The following is a 15,790-nucleotide window of genomic DNA, read 5'->3' on the forward strand; positions in this document are numbered from 1 at the left end:
CACACACACACACACACACACACACACACACACCAAGTTTTATTCATCTGAGAGTATGATGCCTTTGCTTCTTTAAGATCTAACTTACTTGGGACCTCCCCATGGAAGTCTCCCATGATCACCCCAGCCTCTGAGGATTTCTTCCTGAACTCCCATAGCTCTTAGAGTCTGAAATGCTTCCCAAATCACAGATGTTTGGAGTTGGAATGGACCTAAGAACCCAGGCTAATACCCCTTTCCCCCAAGATCTTCAGGGTGTCTTCTCTCCCTATCCCGAGTAGCAATTCCTTGAAGGCAGGGACCAAGTTCTATTCCTCCCCTTTCTTCACAGTCTGGTATAGTGCCCAGCACATGGGCATCTCTCAAATCCCTTCCAAACTTAAGAATCTCTGATGTTGTGAATTATTCCATCCATCCATCCATCCATCCATCCATCCATCCATCCATCCATCCATCCATCCATCCATCCATCCATCCATCTGTGATGTTTAAAATCTATATTGTGCGATCGCCTTAAATTAGAAGCTTCAGCACCAGTCTTTGGGCATTAAACATTTATTAAAGCATACAGATATTCACAAGGAGTTCAGAAAGTTAAGAAATACCTATCTATCCTAGAGTTCCAGCATGGTTAGGTTCTTCCTCAAGTCCTCCTCCAGGAGCCTGCTTTAATCAGGAACTCTCCAGCAAGCTGACTGTGGAAGCTTTTTATAGGTCTGGAACAGAGGCGGTCCTTACACACTGCTTCAAGCTGATTGGTTGGTGTCATCCAAATCCATTGGTTCTGAAGGTGTTCTCAAGGTGTGATTACAATCCAGTTAACTTGCAGTAGGCTAATCAGCAGTCAGTCACTCTCACTTGATTCAGTCAGTCTAGATTAATCTCCAGGTGGGTCTTTGAGTATCTGCTAAATCTCATTATTTCATCACACATCCACCCAACAAACCTTTAAGTGCTAAGTGTATGGAGAGCACAGATAAGAGGTAGCTCCCATCCAACCCTCCACAGACACCAGGGCTTAGCCAAGGTGGGCATTTTGCCATCTGCCTTGCCCCTGCTTATGGACCACTCCCACCTCCTTTCCTCCCTTTGCTCCAGGGAACAATATTCAGTATTACTAATGCTATTGGGAAAGGCCCAGTGATCTAATGCCCTTGGACTCCACACACAATCTTGTGACTGTGTAGACCAAAGCTCCCATTCTTAGCCACCACTTCCCTAGTGTCCTAGTGTTGTATCCCTCTAGTAAGCTCCTTGAGAGCAGGAACTAGCCTCACTCTGGTCTTTGAGTTCCTGGCACCCAGCATACTTCCCGCACCACAGCAGCAGCATAATAAATGCTCGTTAATTGATTCCTGCCCTCATGGAGTTTACTATCCTAGTAGGAAGATAAGACAGAACCACAGATAACTGTAACTTGTGCTAAATGCTTTGGAGATACACTGAGCAAAATGCCATTGCCAATGGGAAGATGGGGGGAGTGCTTCATGGGAGTGACGTTTGAGTTGGGCCTTAACCTTTCATGTCCTGGACCCTTTTGGCAAGCTGGTGAGTGATGCCTATGAACCCTTTTCAGAATCATGTCTTTAAATGCATCAAATGTATAAGATACAAAGGAGACAAGTTATATGGAAATAATGTTATCAAAACATTAAAAAAAAAGCCAAGTTCATGGACCCCAGAAGCTCTCCTTAGAGAATGATCACCTTCCCCCAGAAACAAACCTGGGGTGTGGCAGAAGAGCCGCATATATCAGGAGAAGTCCCAGGAAGAGCGTTGTTGGAGAGATTGAGGCCAGGAGGTTGGGTGGCCTCCGAGAAGCATGTCCAAACTGGGCACTGGGGCCTGTGGATGAGTGAGTCTTCTCCCTGTCGTCACCAGGTCATCCGCCAGTTCCCATCTTTCTGACCCCCCACCCCACCCCAACTCTAACCACAGTAAGTGGGTCATCAGCACCTACCCTTCCCTTCTTCCGGTCAAGGTGTGTTCTCTCTCTTTTACGGGCCATTGACAACCCTCTGGGTTCCAGGCTTCTTCTAGATAAATGAGGATAGTAATTCCTGCCCTGCCTTTCTAGCAGGATAATGTGAGATTATGTGTAGGAGAAAGGGAGCCCGCAGGACGTAGCAGGGACAGCCTGCAGACCTGGGTTCAGATGTACATTGGAATCCTGACTTTGAACAGTAACTAGCCATGTAACTGTGGGCGAGTCACTTCCCCCATTTGTAAAAGAGAGATGACGTTTGTACCTCCTACCTGGCCAGGTTGTTGTGAGGAAAAGCAAGTGTACCTTCTGGGGCTGTTTTGGGGCTCAGATGAGAGAAGAGATGGGAGGCGCTTTGCATCTGGGCTGCCAAGGGGCAGGAGTGCTACTGACAACAATTACGGGCTTTTAGCATGGTCTCCTTTGTCTAACACCCAGCCCTGCCCCTCTTGACCGGTTCACTTTGTGGTGCTAGTCCAAGGGGGTCCACTTCGCAGTCAGCTGACCCCAGGGCCATACCCAACTTGGACCTTCTCTCAGCTCCACCCCTCCCTTCCTCATTCCCTCCCACCCCAAATAAGCAAAGAGAAAACCTATCTTTGGAATGATAGATATTTATTTATGATACAAAAGTGGGGGTTCCTTGAACCTTCATTAGAATAAAAAATTAAAAACTTTTTGGGGGGAGAGGGGGAAAAAGGAGCCTCCCTCCATTCCCCAGAAGCAGAGGTGTGTCTGGCCACTGTGGGTCCAGGTGAGACGGAGCAGGAGGGCCTGCAGGGTTAGCACCATTGAGGGCAAGTGAGTGAGTGGAAGGGTTGAGATGAGGGGGATGCCTCGTGGTCTCTGTGGGGAAGGCTCTCCCCAGGGAAGTGGGTTATGAGGTAAGGCCACATCCTTCTCAGCTGTGGAATGGTTCACCCCGGGGGGGGTGCTTTTAAAATAATAATAATTATATAATATTATTAAAAATAACAATAATTGTCACAACTGCAAAGTCTTCCCTGGGTTGTGATGAGCACCGCGAGTCCCTCATTCCAGGGCAGGCCCTCTGTGCCGCCCCTCGAAGTGGGCAAAGGCCCAAGGGGAGGGAACAGTTGCTTCCTCATATCTGCTGAAGGCCCCTCCAAAGGAGGGGGCGCAGCTAGCTCACCGACGTGACGCCCGCTCGTTGCCCCGGTCCCGAGAACCATGACTGTCCTGGAGGCAGGTCTTGCAGCACTGGGCCCTGACAGTGGGTAGGTGGCATCTGCCCAGGAAGTGAAGGGTCTCACAGAAGCTAAAAGTGAGACGGTCCCGGTCACAGTCAAGATCTGCAGAGGAAATGGGGAGAGCACGGGTGAGGGGGGGTTTGGAGGAACAGGTCCCCAACTGAGAGATGCGCCCAGTCTAATTCAGGATCAGAGCACGTCTTGTATATGCAGGTACAGACCTGGGCACAGCCATGCTCACTCCTGCCATGTCCCCAGGTGCAGGTGGACCTTGTGGCGTGGGCAGAGGAAAGATTTAATTTAGTTCATCTGACGTAAGGAAAGTTCATCAATGGGTTTTTGGTCTGACCACATCACTCCCTTACTCGATAAATTCTGCTCGTTCTCTATTAACTGTAGAGTCAAATGGAATCTTGTTTCAGCTTTCAAAGCCTCCTGTGATGTTACGTATTATTCTCCTGCCCATGATCTGTGATCCACCCACACTCCCCTCTGGTTGTTCTTCATACACAAAACTTTATCTCCTATCTCCATGCCTTTGCACGGGCTGTGCTCCATGCCTGGCATGCCCTCCCACTTCATCTCTGTTAGTATCCCTTGTTTCCTTCAAAACTCTTCTTGGGTGTCCCCTTCTCCCTGAATGAAGCCTTTCCTGGTCCTTCCAGCTACTAGTGAGTCCCCCCTCCCCATTTACCTTGCTTTCAGTGTGTGTATATACATACACGCTTATATGAATCAATAATTCCTAATTTATATGTTGGATCCATGGTAAAATATAAGACCCTTGAAGGCAGAGGCTGCTTGATTTGTGTCCTATCAGCAGCAGGTGCTGGTGCATAGTAGGCCCTTAAGAAATGCTTACTGATTGATCGATTGCTATGGAGCATGAGTGAGCTGGGAGTTGGCTTGTCTGGGTTCATTCTCCTGCTGATTCTGCCAGCCTCCCCCTGTTCAACACTGGGGCGGGACGTGTCTAGTGGAAGGAGCGCTGGGTGCTAAGTCGGGAACACAAACCCACCTGTGTGCCATGACTCAGCTGGGAGACCAATCGCCCAACTGTTCTAGGCGAGTTTCCCTACATTCTGGAGCTGTTTTGAGGCTGGATGAGAGGAGGGAAGGGTTGGGAGGCTCTCTGCACCTGGGCTAGGGGAGGGTTGTGGGTGATGATGAAGGGGGATTTCAGCAAGGATTCCTGGGGGCCATGCACCCATCCTTGTCCTCCCCCACCCCATCCCTCTGTAGTTTTCTATCGAACAGGGAGTGTCGGAGCTGCCTCGGAGAACACGAGGAAGAAATAAGGTAATGGAGAAGAGATGGATTTGTAAAGACCAGGGCAGCATTGGAGCGCGGGACTCCCAACCCCTTCCTTCAGTCAGCCACAGCTATAGAGCAGCTCAGTTCTGTGCAAAGGAACAGGGGGCTGCAACCCACCCATAGAAGACTCTCAGGAGAAGGAGAGAATTTGGGGGGGGGCCCTTCTCCCATGAGAAGCCTGATGCTATTGAAATGACCACTAGGCAGGTAGAAAAGATCATTGTCCCATTTTACAGATGGGGAAGCAAAATGGGGGTAATAATAGCACCTACCTCACAGGGCTTTGGGGAGGATAGAGGGAGATGAAATGTGCAAAGTACTTTGCAAATCTTAAATCATGATATGATGCTAATTATCATTATTAAGTGAAGACCCCTCCTTTCTCTCTCTTAGGCCCTTCTCTGACCTCTTCCACAGTTAAATTTCTGGGCAGCGCACTCACAAAGTCTTTCCCTTTATCCCTCACCTGAATATGCAAAGAGGAGTGAAATGGATGACATGCAGCTCAACTCGATTTCTTCCATCAGACCATCTCTTCCACAACTTGTCAGTAACATAGTTTCTAGGAGATGTAGGGGGCAGCCAGGTGGTACAGTGTATAGAGCACCGGGCTTGCCTTCAGGAAGATCTGAGTTCAAATCTGGCCCAAGGCAAGTCACGTAACCAAAACGTCCATGAAGTCTTGTAGTCAGACACAATTCAACAACAACAGAGAGATGGGGAACATTCTAGACGGATTCTTTTTTTTTTTTTTAACATTTCTTAAAAGCCTTTGTCAACCTTATACTAAAATAAGGTCAAAATGGATACACGATTTAGACATAAGAGGTGATACCATAGGTAAATTAGGAGAGAAAGGAATAGTCTACCTATCAGATCTTTGGAAAGGAAAACAGTTTTTGACCAAACGAGAGATAGAGTATATTATAAAATGCAAAATGGATGATTTTGATTATATTAAATTAAAAAATTTCTGTACAAACAGAAGCAATGCATCCAAAATTAGAAGGGAGGCAGAAAGCTGGGAAACAATTTTTGAGGCCAGTACTTCTGATAAAGGCCTCATCTCTAAAATATATAGGGAACTAAATCAAATTTATAAGAATCCAAGTCATTCCCCAATTGAGAAATGGTCAAAGGATATGAACAGGCAGTTTTCTGATGAAGAAACCAAAGCTATCTATTCCCATATGAAAAAATGCTCTAAATCTCTAATGATTAGAGAGATGCAAATTAATTCTGAGGTACCACCTGACACCTATCAGATTGGCTAAAATGACAAAAAAAGAAGAAAAAGAAGATAATAAATGTTGGAGAAGCTGTGGGAAAATTGGAACACTAATTCATTGTTGGTGGAGCTGTGAACTGATCCAACCATTCTGGAGAGCAATTTGGAATTATGCCCAAAGGGCGATAAGGCTGTGCATACCCTTTGACCCAGCAATTCCACTTTTAGGTCTTTTTCCCAAAGAAATCATGGAGGGGGGAAAGGGACCCACATGTACAAAAATATTTATAGCTGATTCTGACACTCGCTGTGTGACTCTTGTGCTCTCTGTGCCTAGGTTTCCTCCTCAGGAAAATGACGTGGCTGGACTAATTGTCTCTTAGATCCTCTCCAGCGCTGCTGGTCTGTGAGTCCTTTCCTTTGTTTAAGATGGAAAATAAAAACCCATTCCCCTGCTCCCAGGGTTCGTCCTTCGGCGTCTGCCTTGTTTGTTCATACAGACTTTTCTTGGCAGTGGTGGAGACCCAGCTGTGGGGAGTGATGACACATATGGAAAAGCCCCTGTTGCTGCCAGGCCTGACACACCTCGTCTGGGGCTCGAAGCCCTGGCTGTGCCTGGTGGGGGGGAATGATAAAGAGCCCAACGAGGCCCTGCTTCTCCACATGTGCCAGATGTTGTCATCACAACGATGTGCCCCTCCCCCTGCCCGTGTGTGTGTGTGTGTGTGTGTGTGTGTGTGTGTGTGTGTGTGTGTGAGGGGGTGCATGCATGCTCTCGGGCATCCATTTGTGAAAAAGAGGACCAGATTACACATTTATATGGAACTTTAAGGTTTGCAAAGGGTTTTATATGTTATCTCTGTGGGGGTAGGGAGGCACTGTTGACCCCATTTGACAGAGGAGGAAACTGAGGCCAAGAGAGTTTAAGTGACTTGCCCAGGGTTGCACAGTTAGGAAGTGTCTGGGGCAGGATTTGAACTCAGGTCTTTCTGATTCTAGGTGTTAACATTATTCTGCACAGCTGTTTGAATGTATGACATGAGACTCTTGCCTTACTAGCCCCTGGTTATATGACTCTTAGTTTAAATGTCCTCACTTTTAACCCGTCTCACACCATCTATAACTTTGGACCACAGTCTTTTTTTAGCTTGGCACTCAAGGCCCTCCAAAGTCTGATTCCCACCCACCTTCTCTAATCTTATTTCATAACAGCACTTACCATGTATTAGAGGCACCTAGGTGGTAAAGAAGATAGAGCCCCAGGCCTGGAATCAAAAAGACCCAAGTTCAAATCTGTCCTTAGACATTTACTAACTTTGTGGCCCTGGGCGAGTCACTTAACCTCTGCTTGGCCAAGTTTCCCCAACTGTAAGATGGGGATAATAATGATAGCACCTACCTCCCAGCGTTGTTGTGAGGATCAGATGAGACAATAGTTCTAAAAATACATAACACGGTGCGTGGCACATAGGAAGCGCTATATGTGGTGGTTATTATCATCATCATTACTAAAATGGGAGTACACGGCCCTGGGTTCAGGGGGTACAGCCAGCCGCAGGGACGAGAATCCCACCTCGACCCTCTGCCTGAAGGCAAAGGCTTCGGGAAAGAGGGAGATTTGAAAAGTGAACAACTGGTTAAGAAGATGGAGTCTGAGAATGGAATTTGGATCCCCGGAGCACGGCTGAAAAGGCAGGAACGACAGGATCTTGGCCAGGGATGGAGTGCACTTAATAAGGAGCGGTAAAAACATATTGACTTGGAATCTGGCAGAACTGATCCTGAGAACCTCACACCGAAAAGGGTGGGGGAGGACAAGCCTCTCTACAAATAGTTATGAGAAGATAGCACAGATGGTGGCAGGTAAAACAGGAAGAATAATATTACCCTAGAAAAGGGTCAGTAACAAAGCCCATGGCTTCTGATATCTACAAAACACATGTGAGAAATAGGGTGACAGATGGGGCTGGTTCTTATAGGCCTTCCTCATGCGGAGCTGTTTAATGATAGAAAGGGCCTTTTCTTTTCTTTCAGGGCAATGAGGGTTAAGTGACTTGCCCAGGGTCACAGAGCTAGTAAGTGTCAAGTGTCTGAGACCAGATTTGAACTCAGGTCCTCCTGAATTCAGGGCTGGTGCTTTATCCACTGCGCCACCTAGCTGCCCCTAAAAAGAGCCTTTTAAAGGATGGTGTACCTTATAGTGAGATCTGCATGTGAGGGTTTGAATGAATGGTGGGAAAGTCAGGACTGTACTAAGACTCTGGAAAGCTGTACATAATTCAGAGTCAATCAATCAGCAGTCATTTATTAATAATCACCCATATGTCAGATGTTAGAGATAAAAAGGCAAAGATAAGAGAGGGAACAGAATACATGAAAGGGTGGCAGAGCACTGGATTTTGAAAAGAAAAACTTACGTAAAAAATCCCAGAACTGGGGAAGAAAGTATAGGGAGAGAATATAAGGAGTGAGAAACAAGAGGGACGGTGTCCCAGAAATATACTAAAAAGCATCTGGAAAGGAAGAAGCAACAGCTCAGGAATTTGTCAGAAAAAGATTTGGGGGGTATTAGAGGACAACAAGATCATTGTGAGTCAACACTGTGATAGAGTGGCTCAAAAAGGTAATTCGGGGGGAGCTAGGTGGCGCAGTGAATAAAACACTGGCCCTGGATCCAGGAGGCTCTGAGTTCAAATCTAGCCTCAGATACTTACTAGCTGTGTGACCCTGGTCAACTCACTTAACCCGCATTGCCCCCCCCCCCCAAAAGGTAATTCAATCTTGGGCTATGTTTAAAAAACCCAATCAATGAGCATTTATAAATGCCTACTGTGTGCCATTAGATTGAAAACTCCTTGAGGGCAGGGACTGTCTTTTGCCTCTTTTTGTATCCCAGGGGCTTAGCATAGTGCCTGGTACATAGTAGGTGCTTCAAAACTGCTTGTCGACTTGTCTTGCCCTGGTTGGACCATATCTCGGTGTTACATTCTAGGTAGGACACTGAGCCACTGAAATGTGTTCCAAGACAAGCTTCCAATATGTCAATGGGCCTCCAGCTCATTCTGTAGTGGGTAAGGAGTCTTATTCAAGTATAGGTTGGAATGGATTGGATGGTCATGGAGGTCCTTTATCCCTAAAACAGATTACAAACTGGGCATGGTGGTGTAGTGGGTAGAGCACTGAGTTTGGAGTCAGGAAGACCTGAGTTCAAATTCTGTTTTCGATCCTTACCCTTGGTTTCCTCAACTGTAAAATGAGAATAGTGATACCACCTATGGGGCATATTTAAAGTGCTGTATAAATATTGCTATCAATTTATAGTAGCGATGAGGGAGGACCAGATTACACATTTATACCGAACTTTAATACCTCGATACTTTCTGAAGCTCCCTTGAAATCAGGGCAGTTGGGCCCCATAATGATTGTTTTACTTCTCAAAGGGTGGAGGCACTGGGAAGAGGAAATGCCATTCTGACCAACAAGTAGGAACTGAAGTAGACATGATGGGAATCTTGGGAGGAATTGACCACACTGTCTTCAAATTCAGAAGAAAGAAGGGCAGGGAAGCTGGGCAGAATCTGCTACACACCCTAGATTTGAGAAGAGTCCAAAGTTCTGCAAGGGAAATCAGCCCAGGAGGGGTGGGAAGCTCTCCAGAACAAAATCCTAATGATACAAATACATGCTGATGCTTATGAAAAGGGGGTGAAAGAAGGCTAGTGGACTCAGATTTTTTTTGGGGGGTGGAACAATGAGTGTTAGGTGACTTGCCCAGGTCACACAGCTAGTAAGTGTCAAGGGTCTGAGGTCAGATTAGAACTCAGGCCCTCCTGAATCCAGGGCTGGTGCTTTATCCACTGCGCCACCTACCTGCCCCCAGACTCAGATTTTTAAAAGACGTGTCCATGAGAGGTGATGGATTCAAAATGCAGAAGGAGACAGATTTTTGGACCTGGCCAACACGGGAATGTGTTTTGTTTGACTATGACTATTTGTTGCAAGTTTTTTTTTTTTAATTTTCGTTTTTGTTTTTGTTTATTTTTTTTTCAATTTGGGAGGGAAGTGGGATATAAAGAAAACAAATACTTGTTAAAAAAGTAAAATTTAGTGACTGTTACTTTAACAAAAGCAGAGAAAAAGAGGTGCATAAGATTCCTAAGATAAGAGGTTCAAAAGTAAGGGCAGAGGGGCAGCTAGGTGGCGCAGTGGATAGAGCACCGGCCCTGGAGTAAGGAGTACCTGAGTTCAAATCCGGCCTCAGACACTTAACACTTACTAGCTGTGTGACCCTGGGCAAGTCACTTAACCCCAATTGCCTCACTAAAAAAAAAAAAAAAAGTAAGTGCAGGTAACAGGACAAATACAAAAGCGGCACTTCCTAACAGTACTGCCTGTAAGGATGATCAATCCTAGACACTGTGCTAAGCACTGGACATACAAAATACAAAGGAAGGCAAAAACAGTCTGGACCTCAAGAAGGTAAAGATACCGTTAGGAGGGTTGAAGCTCAGAATGGACAGAGGCTGATGACAAGAAGCTCACCCTAGGGATAGGACTGTTGCTTGGGGCAGATGGAAATGTGCAAATGGACAATGGAAAAAAGCAGAACTACCCAACTCTCATTTCATTTCATTCATTCATGAGAAGAGATCGCCTAATTATCTCCAAAGAGGTTACATCACTGGGCCTGGAAAAACTATGTCCAGAATACTGAAAGGAACAGACTGTGTAATTGTCAGTGACCTTCAAAAACATCCCAGTGAACAAGGGACACTGAGTCTCTTTTTTGTCCCTTCCTGATTCCTTTCCAGGGCACTACCATCCTTCCAGTCACCGGGGTTTGAAACTTCAGAACTGTCTTTGGCTCCTTCCTCTTTTTCCTCTACTGTCTAACTCTTGTTAATTCCACCTCCACAATGTCCGATCCCTTCTCTATCACCTATTGCCTGGACAATTGATTGCAAGTCTTGTAATTGGTCTCATGGCCTCTAGTCTCTATCTTTGTTGTTATTATTATTGTTGTTGTTGAGTCATTTTCCCCCCAAGTAGCGTCCAACTCTCCATGACTCTATTTGGGGTTTTCTCAGCAGAGATACTGGAGTGATTTGCCATTTCTTTCTCCAGCTCATTTTACAGATGAGGAAACCGAAGCAAACAGGGTGAAGTGACTTTCCCAAGGTCACACAGCTAGTAGGTGTCTGAGGCATGATTTGAACTCAAGAAGATGAGTCACTTCCCAGACTGCCTTTCATCTGTCTCCCACCCACTGACCTCTCCCATGCTTCTCTCCCTCTCTCCAGCATCGGTGTGTGCCTGAACTCAGGGATCCCTGGGAAAGCACACGAGGCCGGGCTTTGTTCAGCTGCCGGGGACCATCCTTCCCTTTCTGCCTGCCGGCTGGGGAGCCCCCTCCACTCCTCGCCTGGAGAACTTGACCACCCAGGAGGAGTGGGAAGGAGGAAGGGAAGTGGGGTGGGGCAGGGCTGGTGTGATGGAGCCCAGATGATGGGGAGACCAGACCTTGCTGAGCCCTGTTGGGAGTCTGGGCCTGTGGCCGTGGGAAGTCACAGGGTGGGGGTGGGGCATGCAAAGGGGGAGAAAGTGGGGGAGTAGGGAGCAAGAAGAACAGGCCCAGTGGCCACCCTTGGGGAGCCCAGCCAAGGAAAACCATTGGGAGGGATGTGAAAAGGGAGAAGCGAGGAGGGGCCCTTCTTCCTCATTCCTTTAGCCAGGTTCGTAACCTGGAGCCTGCATATCTGTTTATAGCTTGTTTTGTAAAAATACTTTGAAAATTGTATTTCAGTATAATTGGTTTACTTTGAATACTTATGGAATTTATTTGATGCATAAAAAACAATGTTGTGGGCAGCTAGGTGGCAGAGTGGATAAAGCACTGGCCCTGGATTCAGGAGGACCTGAGTTCAAATCTGGCCTCAGACACTTGACACTTACTAGCTGTATGACCCTGGGCAAGTCACTTAACCCTCATTGCCCCACAAAAAATAAAATAAAATAAAATAAAACAAAACATGATGCTGAGAAGCCTGTCTCTGGGCTTCCCCAGACAGCCTGAGGGGTCCCTAACACCAGGACAGGGAAGAGTTCCTCCTTCAGTAATTGAATCATTCCCACCCCCACCCCGATCAGAAGAGTTTGGAAAACATACAACATTAGGGCTCCTCAGCCCCTTTGGGCCGGGGTTAAGTTGGAGAGAACCTTGGAGGTCATCCAGTCCAACCTGATTCCAAGCCCCAGAGATGTTCAATGACTTCCCAAGGTCAAAGAACAGTGGAGCTGGGATTCGAATCCAGGTCCTTCAGACTACTGCAGCACCTGCGTCACTTAGCTGTTGGGATGCTACCCTAGGAATCCCTCTCTACCTGCCCCCTCCCACTCCCACCATGACAGGGGCTGGCCCTGCTCTGATAGACAAAAGAAGCTTTGGCATAAAGCGGTTCCAAGTGACCCTGCCTAGCACTACCCAGAGGCATCAGGTGAGTCTTTGGACCCTTCTCCTCCTAGACAGAAGGGGCCTGGCCTGGCCAGGCCAACAACACTCGCAAAGCCAGCCTCACTCGGAGGTCCAACTGGGACCCGGGATGGGCAAACTAGGCAGCCAGGACACGCAGAAAAGGGCAACAAGGGCTCCACAGTCAGAGACCCTGGGTTCAAATCCCACCTCTGAAACTCTTCTCTACTTGGGCAATACCTTGATGGGCCTCAGTTTCCTTCTCTGTAAAATGAGGGGGTAGGACTGGATGACCACGAAGGATCCTGACGGATGGGATACTCTGTGTTCTAAGGCTCCCTTCGGCTCTCTAAGAGGCCCCGTCGAAGGTTCTACATCCTGAGGATTCCTCGAGTTCTTCCAGCTGTAACCTATCTCAGCCAGAGGTGACTTTCCCAGCTCTCCTTGCTGCAGTCTCCTTAATATGATGCATTCTTTGCCTGACATTTCCACCCTTCCCTTCACTCCCTTTTCCTACAAGTGACCCCCTTCAACCCAGGGGGTTAATCTAGAGAAATAGTTTACCTTCCCAGCCCGTTTAATGTGTTGGGAAAACAACATCAGACTGCCTCCACACCCCCTCCAAAGATCTCTCTCTCACTTCCTCCCTAGGCTTCCCACAGAGGAGAGTTTCAATGATCCTGTCCTTCCCAGCTGTTTCAATTGCTCTCTGTGTGACCCAGAATAAATGTAATAATAGCTAACGTTTAGAGAACACTTTACAAATACTCTCTCGCTTGATCTTCACAACCTTTCTGAGTGGGTGAAATCCTTATCCTCATTTTTGCAGATGAGGAAACTGAGGCAAACTGAGGTTAAATGACTTGCCCAGGCTCACACAGCTATTAATATCTGAGGCCAGATTTGAACTCAAGTCTTCTTCGCTCTAGGTCCAGCACTCCAGCCACGGTACTTCCTAGGTATTAGAGAGGGATGATGCCTCAGAAACACTCATCTTTCCAGTGGGGAAACAGGCCGAGCGATCTAAGGTCACACAACAAGTAAGAAGCAGAGTTGAGACTCAAACCCAAACCTTCTGACCCCCAAATCCAGTGAGTGTTCCAACATGCCACTCCTCTATAGCATTTTGCTCAGTTTCTGCAAAATGGGGAAAATACATGAGCTCCCTAGATCATAGGGTTGGGGTTGGGAGGGTTACAAATTATAACTAGAAGAAGTTTCTGAAGCCCCTCATTTTGCAGGTGAGGCCGGGGAAGGTTAAACACTTTCTCCCCAATATCCAAAAGGTGACAAGTGTTCAATGAGGATATAAAGTGGACTACATGACATGGGTATAAAATCCTTTGTATCTGCACACCAGCATGGGAAGGCCAAGCTGTTAGTGTTGTTCTTATTACTGTCCCATTCTGTGAATTGCTTTGTTTTTGTTTTTGGTGGGGCAATGACGGTTAAGTGACTTGCCCAGGGTCACACAGCTAGTAAGTGTCAAGTGTCTGAGGCTGGATTTGAACTCAGGTCCTCCTGAATCCAGGGCTGGTGCTTTATCCACTGCATCACCTAGCTGCCCCTCTCTGTGAATCGTTTTTGACAGGACTTCAGTTAGAAATGGTCTTGGAACCGGGCACCATCTTGCTACAATTCTTTTATATTTAATGTCCTGTGGACAATTGGATTAAATGGCTGCTTTTTGTAACAGAACAGAGGGATTATTGTTCTGACTCTGATCGCTACGGGATCGTTGTGAGAATCAAATGAGATGGTTATAAAGTGCTTTGAAAACCTTAAAATGCCACATAACTGTCAGTTACCATCATCATCGTTATTATTGCAAAGCCAGTGGGTCACGGTAGAGCCGAGAAAAAGAAACTTCCTGCCACAGGTCTTATAAACACAAGCGCGCTTTGCTTGGCGGCGAGGGAGTAAGACGAGAGGACGAAACCCAGGACCTCTGGCCCCCACCCTGGATTCCCGGGAACAGCCCTGGCCTTCAGAAAGCCGATCGCTCAAGGACAGGATGGGAAAAGCTGGGCTTGGCCAGTCTCAGGTTAAAAAGGTCTGCTCTGGCCTGGGAGTATTAGTGGATTGTGGATCTAACACGAGCCAAGAGTGTACTCTGCTGTCTCACCCACAATTGCTGTGACTTGGGGGGAGGGGTCAGAGGACTTGGGGTCAGATCCTGCCCATGATGCTTACTGCCTATGTGACCTTGGCCAAGTCACATGGACCTAGCTATAAAATGAGAGGAGGGGGTTAGAGGGTCTCTGAGGTCAACTCCGCCTTTAGATCTTTGCTCCTAAGCCCCTTCCTCTTTGCAGGCCTGTTTCCTCATCTGTAAAATGAGAAGGTTAGTCTAGGCTATGACCCTATGGAACACGGCCATGGTGTCCAGGAGGCTGGCTCCATGTGGATGCACCTACTGTGCGCTAGCCACTCTAAGGTGGAGAGTATCATGGGCAGGGCATCCAAGAAGGTTATGTTTGGAAACCAGCCCAGATGAGGAGCCACTGAAGCAACTTCCCTTCAAAGAAGACACTTGCCTTTGTATCCCTGAACAATGGTTATGATGATGAGAGAGTAAACTCATTCTTTATAGTTCCATCAGGTAGCCCTTGGATCAAAGAGTAGAAGTTACATGTAAAAGCAGATGTCGTTATCAAAAGAACAAACCTTCTATAATGAGAAATATCCAGCAGTGGGGTTAGCTTACCCCATGGGGTAATGAGTTCACCATCCCTGGAAGTATTCAAACAAAAGATGGATTACTATCTGGTAGGGGATGTTGTCAAAAGGACTGGGGTGGGAGTGGAGAGATCTTGGCAATGGTGTTAGACTAAGTGACACCTGAGGTCTCTCCTACCTAGAGGAGTGCGAGTACCTGTATTCACATTCTGACTCCCAGCTGCATAACTCAGGCAATCAATCCATGGACAAGTATTCAGGAAGCACCTACTATGTTAGCTGGGGATAGGGAGAGAGGCAAAAGCATGGTCCCTGCCCCTCAAGGAACTCACATTCTCATAGGGAAGATAAGACTCGACCCACCCAGTCCGTGCAAGACATATGCAGCATAAATGGGAGGAAAGCCCATTGGGAAGGCATTAGCAGTGATGGGGAGCTGGGAGGCCTCTTATAAAAAGAGGGGTCTGAGTGGTCACTCACCCTCTCTGGGACTCAGTTTCCCCATCTGTAAAATGAATGGCTTGGACCGAGTGGACTCTACATTTCCTTTGGCTCTATGTCTATGATCTTATGCTTCTCTGAATAGTCCAAGCCCCTCATTTTACAGCAGAAGAAACTGAGGCCCGGCAAAGTGACTCGCCAGCAGTAAGCCAAGAGTTGATCCCAGGTCTCCCCCTGGCACGTGTCCCTCTTCTCTGGGGCCCTTGCAGCTCTGAGACCTTGTGAATACCAGGAAGCGCAGGTGAAGTGCCACCCGGCTATCCCAGAGGTTCCTCTGAACCCTGAGAGCCCAAAGAGCCTCTGGACATGGGTGGCAGGGAGAGGACCGGGCAGGGGCCTGGGGACAGCCTGCAGCGGAAAGACTGGGGAAGGTCATTCTCGTCCACTCTCTGGCTGCCAGATGT

At 47.3% G+C, this 15,790-nt stretch overlaps 1 protein-coding gene across 1 annotated transcript in view; it reads right to left on the reverse strand.

Annotated features, from left to right (window-relative positions):
* Positions 1 to 2,625: 2,625 nt before the first annotated feature.
* ADAMTS7 (ADAM metallopeptidase with thrombospondin type 1 motif 7) overlaps positions 2,626 to 15,790 on the reverse strand; it is a 168,948-nt gene continuing 155,783 nt past the window's right edge. Inside the window, exon 24 of the mRNA XM_043985901.1 lies at positions 2,626 to 3,297. Within this exon, the coding sequence (XP_043841836.1) occupies positions 3,134 to 3,297 (164 nt within the window). The 3' untranslated portion in view covers positions 2,626 to 3,133. The remainder of the gene's footprint in view (positions 3,298 to 15,790) is intronic.

Source organism: Dromiciops gliroides, chromosome 2 (assembly GCF_019393635.1).
Source record: "Dromiciops gliroides isolate mDroGli1 chromosome 2, mDroGli1.pri, whole genome shotgun sequence".
In the NCBI taxonomy this organism is placed as follows: Eukaryota; Metazoa; Chordata; class Mammalia; order Microbiotheria; family Microbiotheriidae; genus Dromiciops; species Dromiciops gliroides.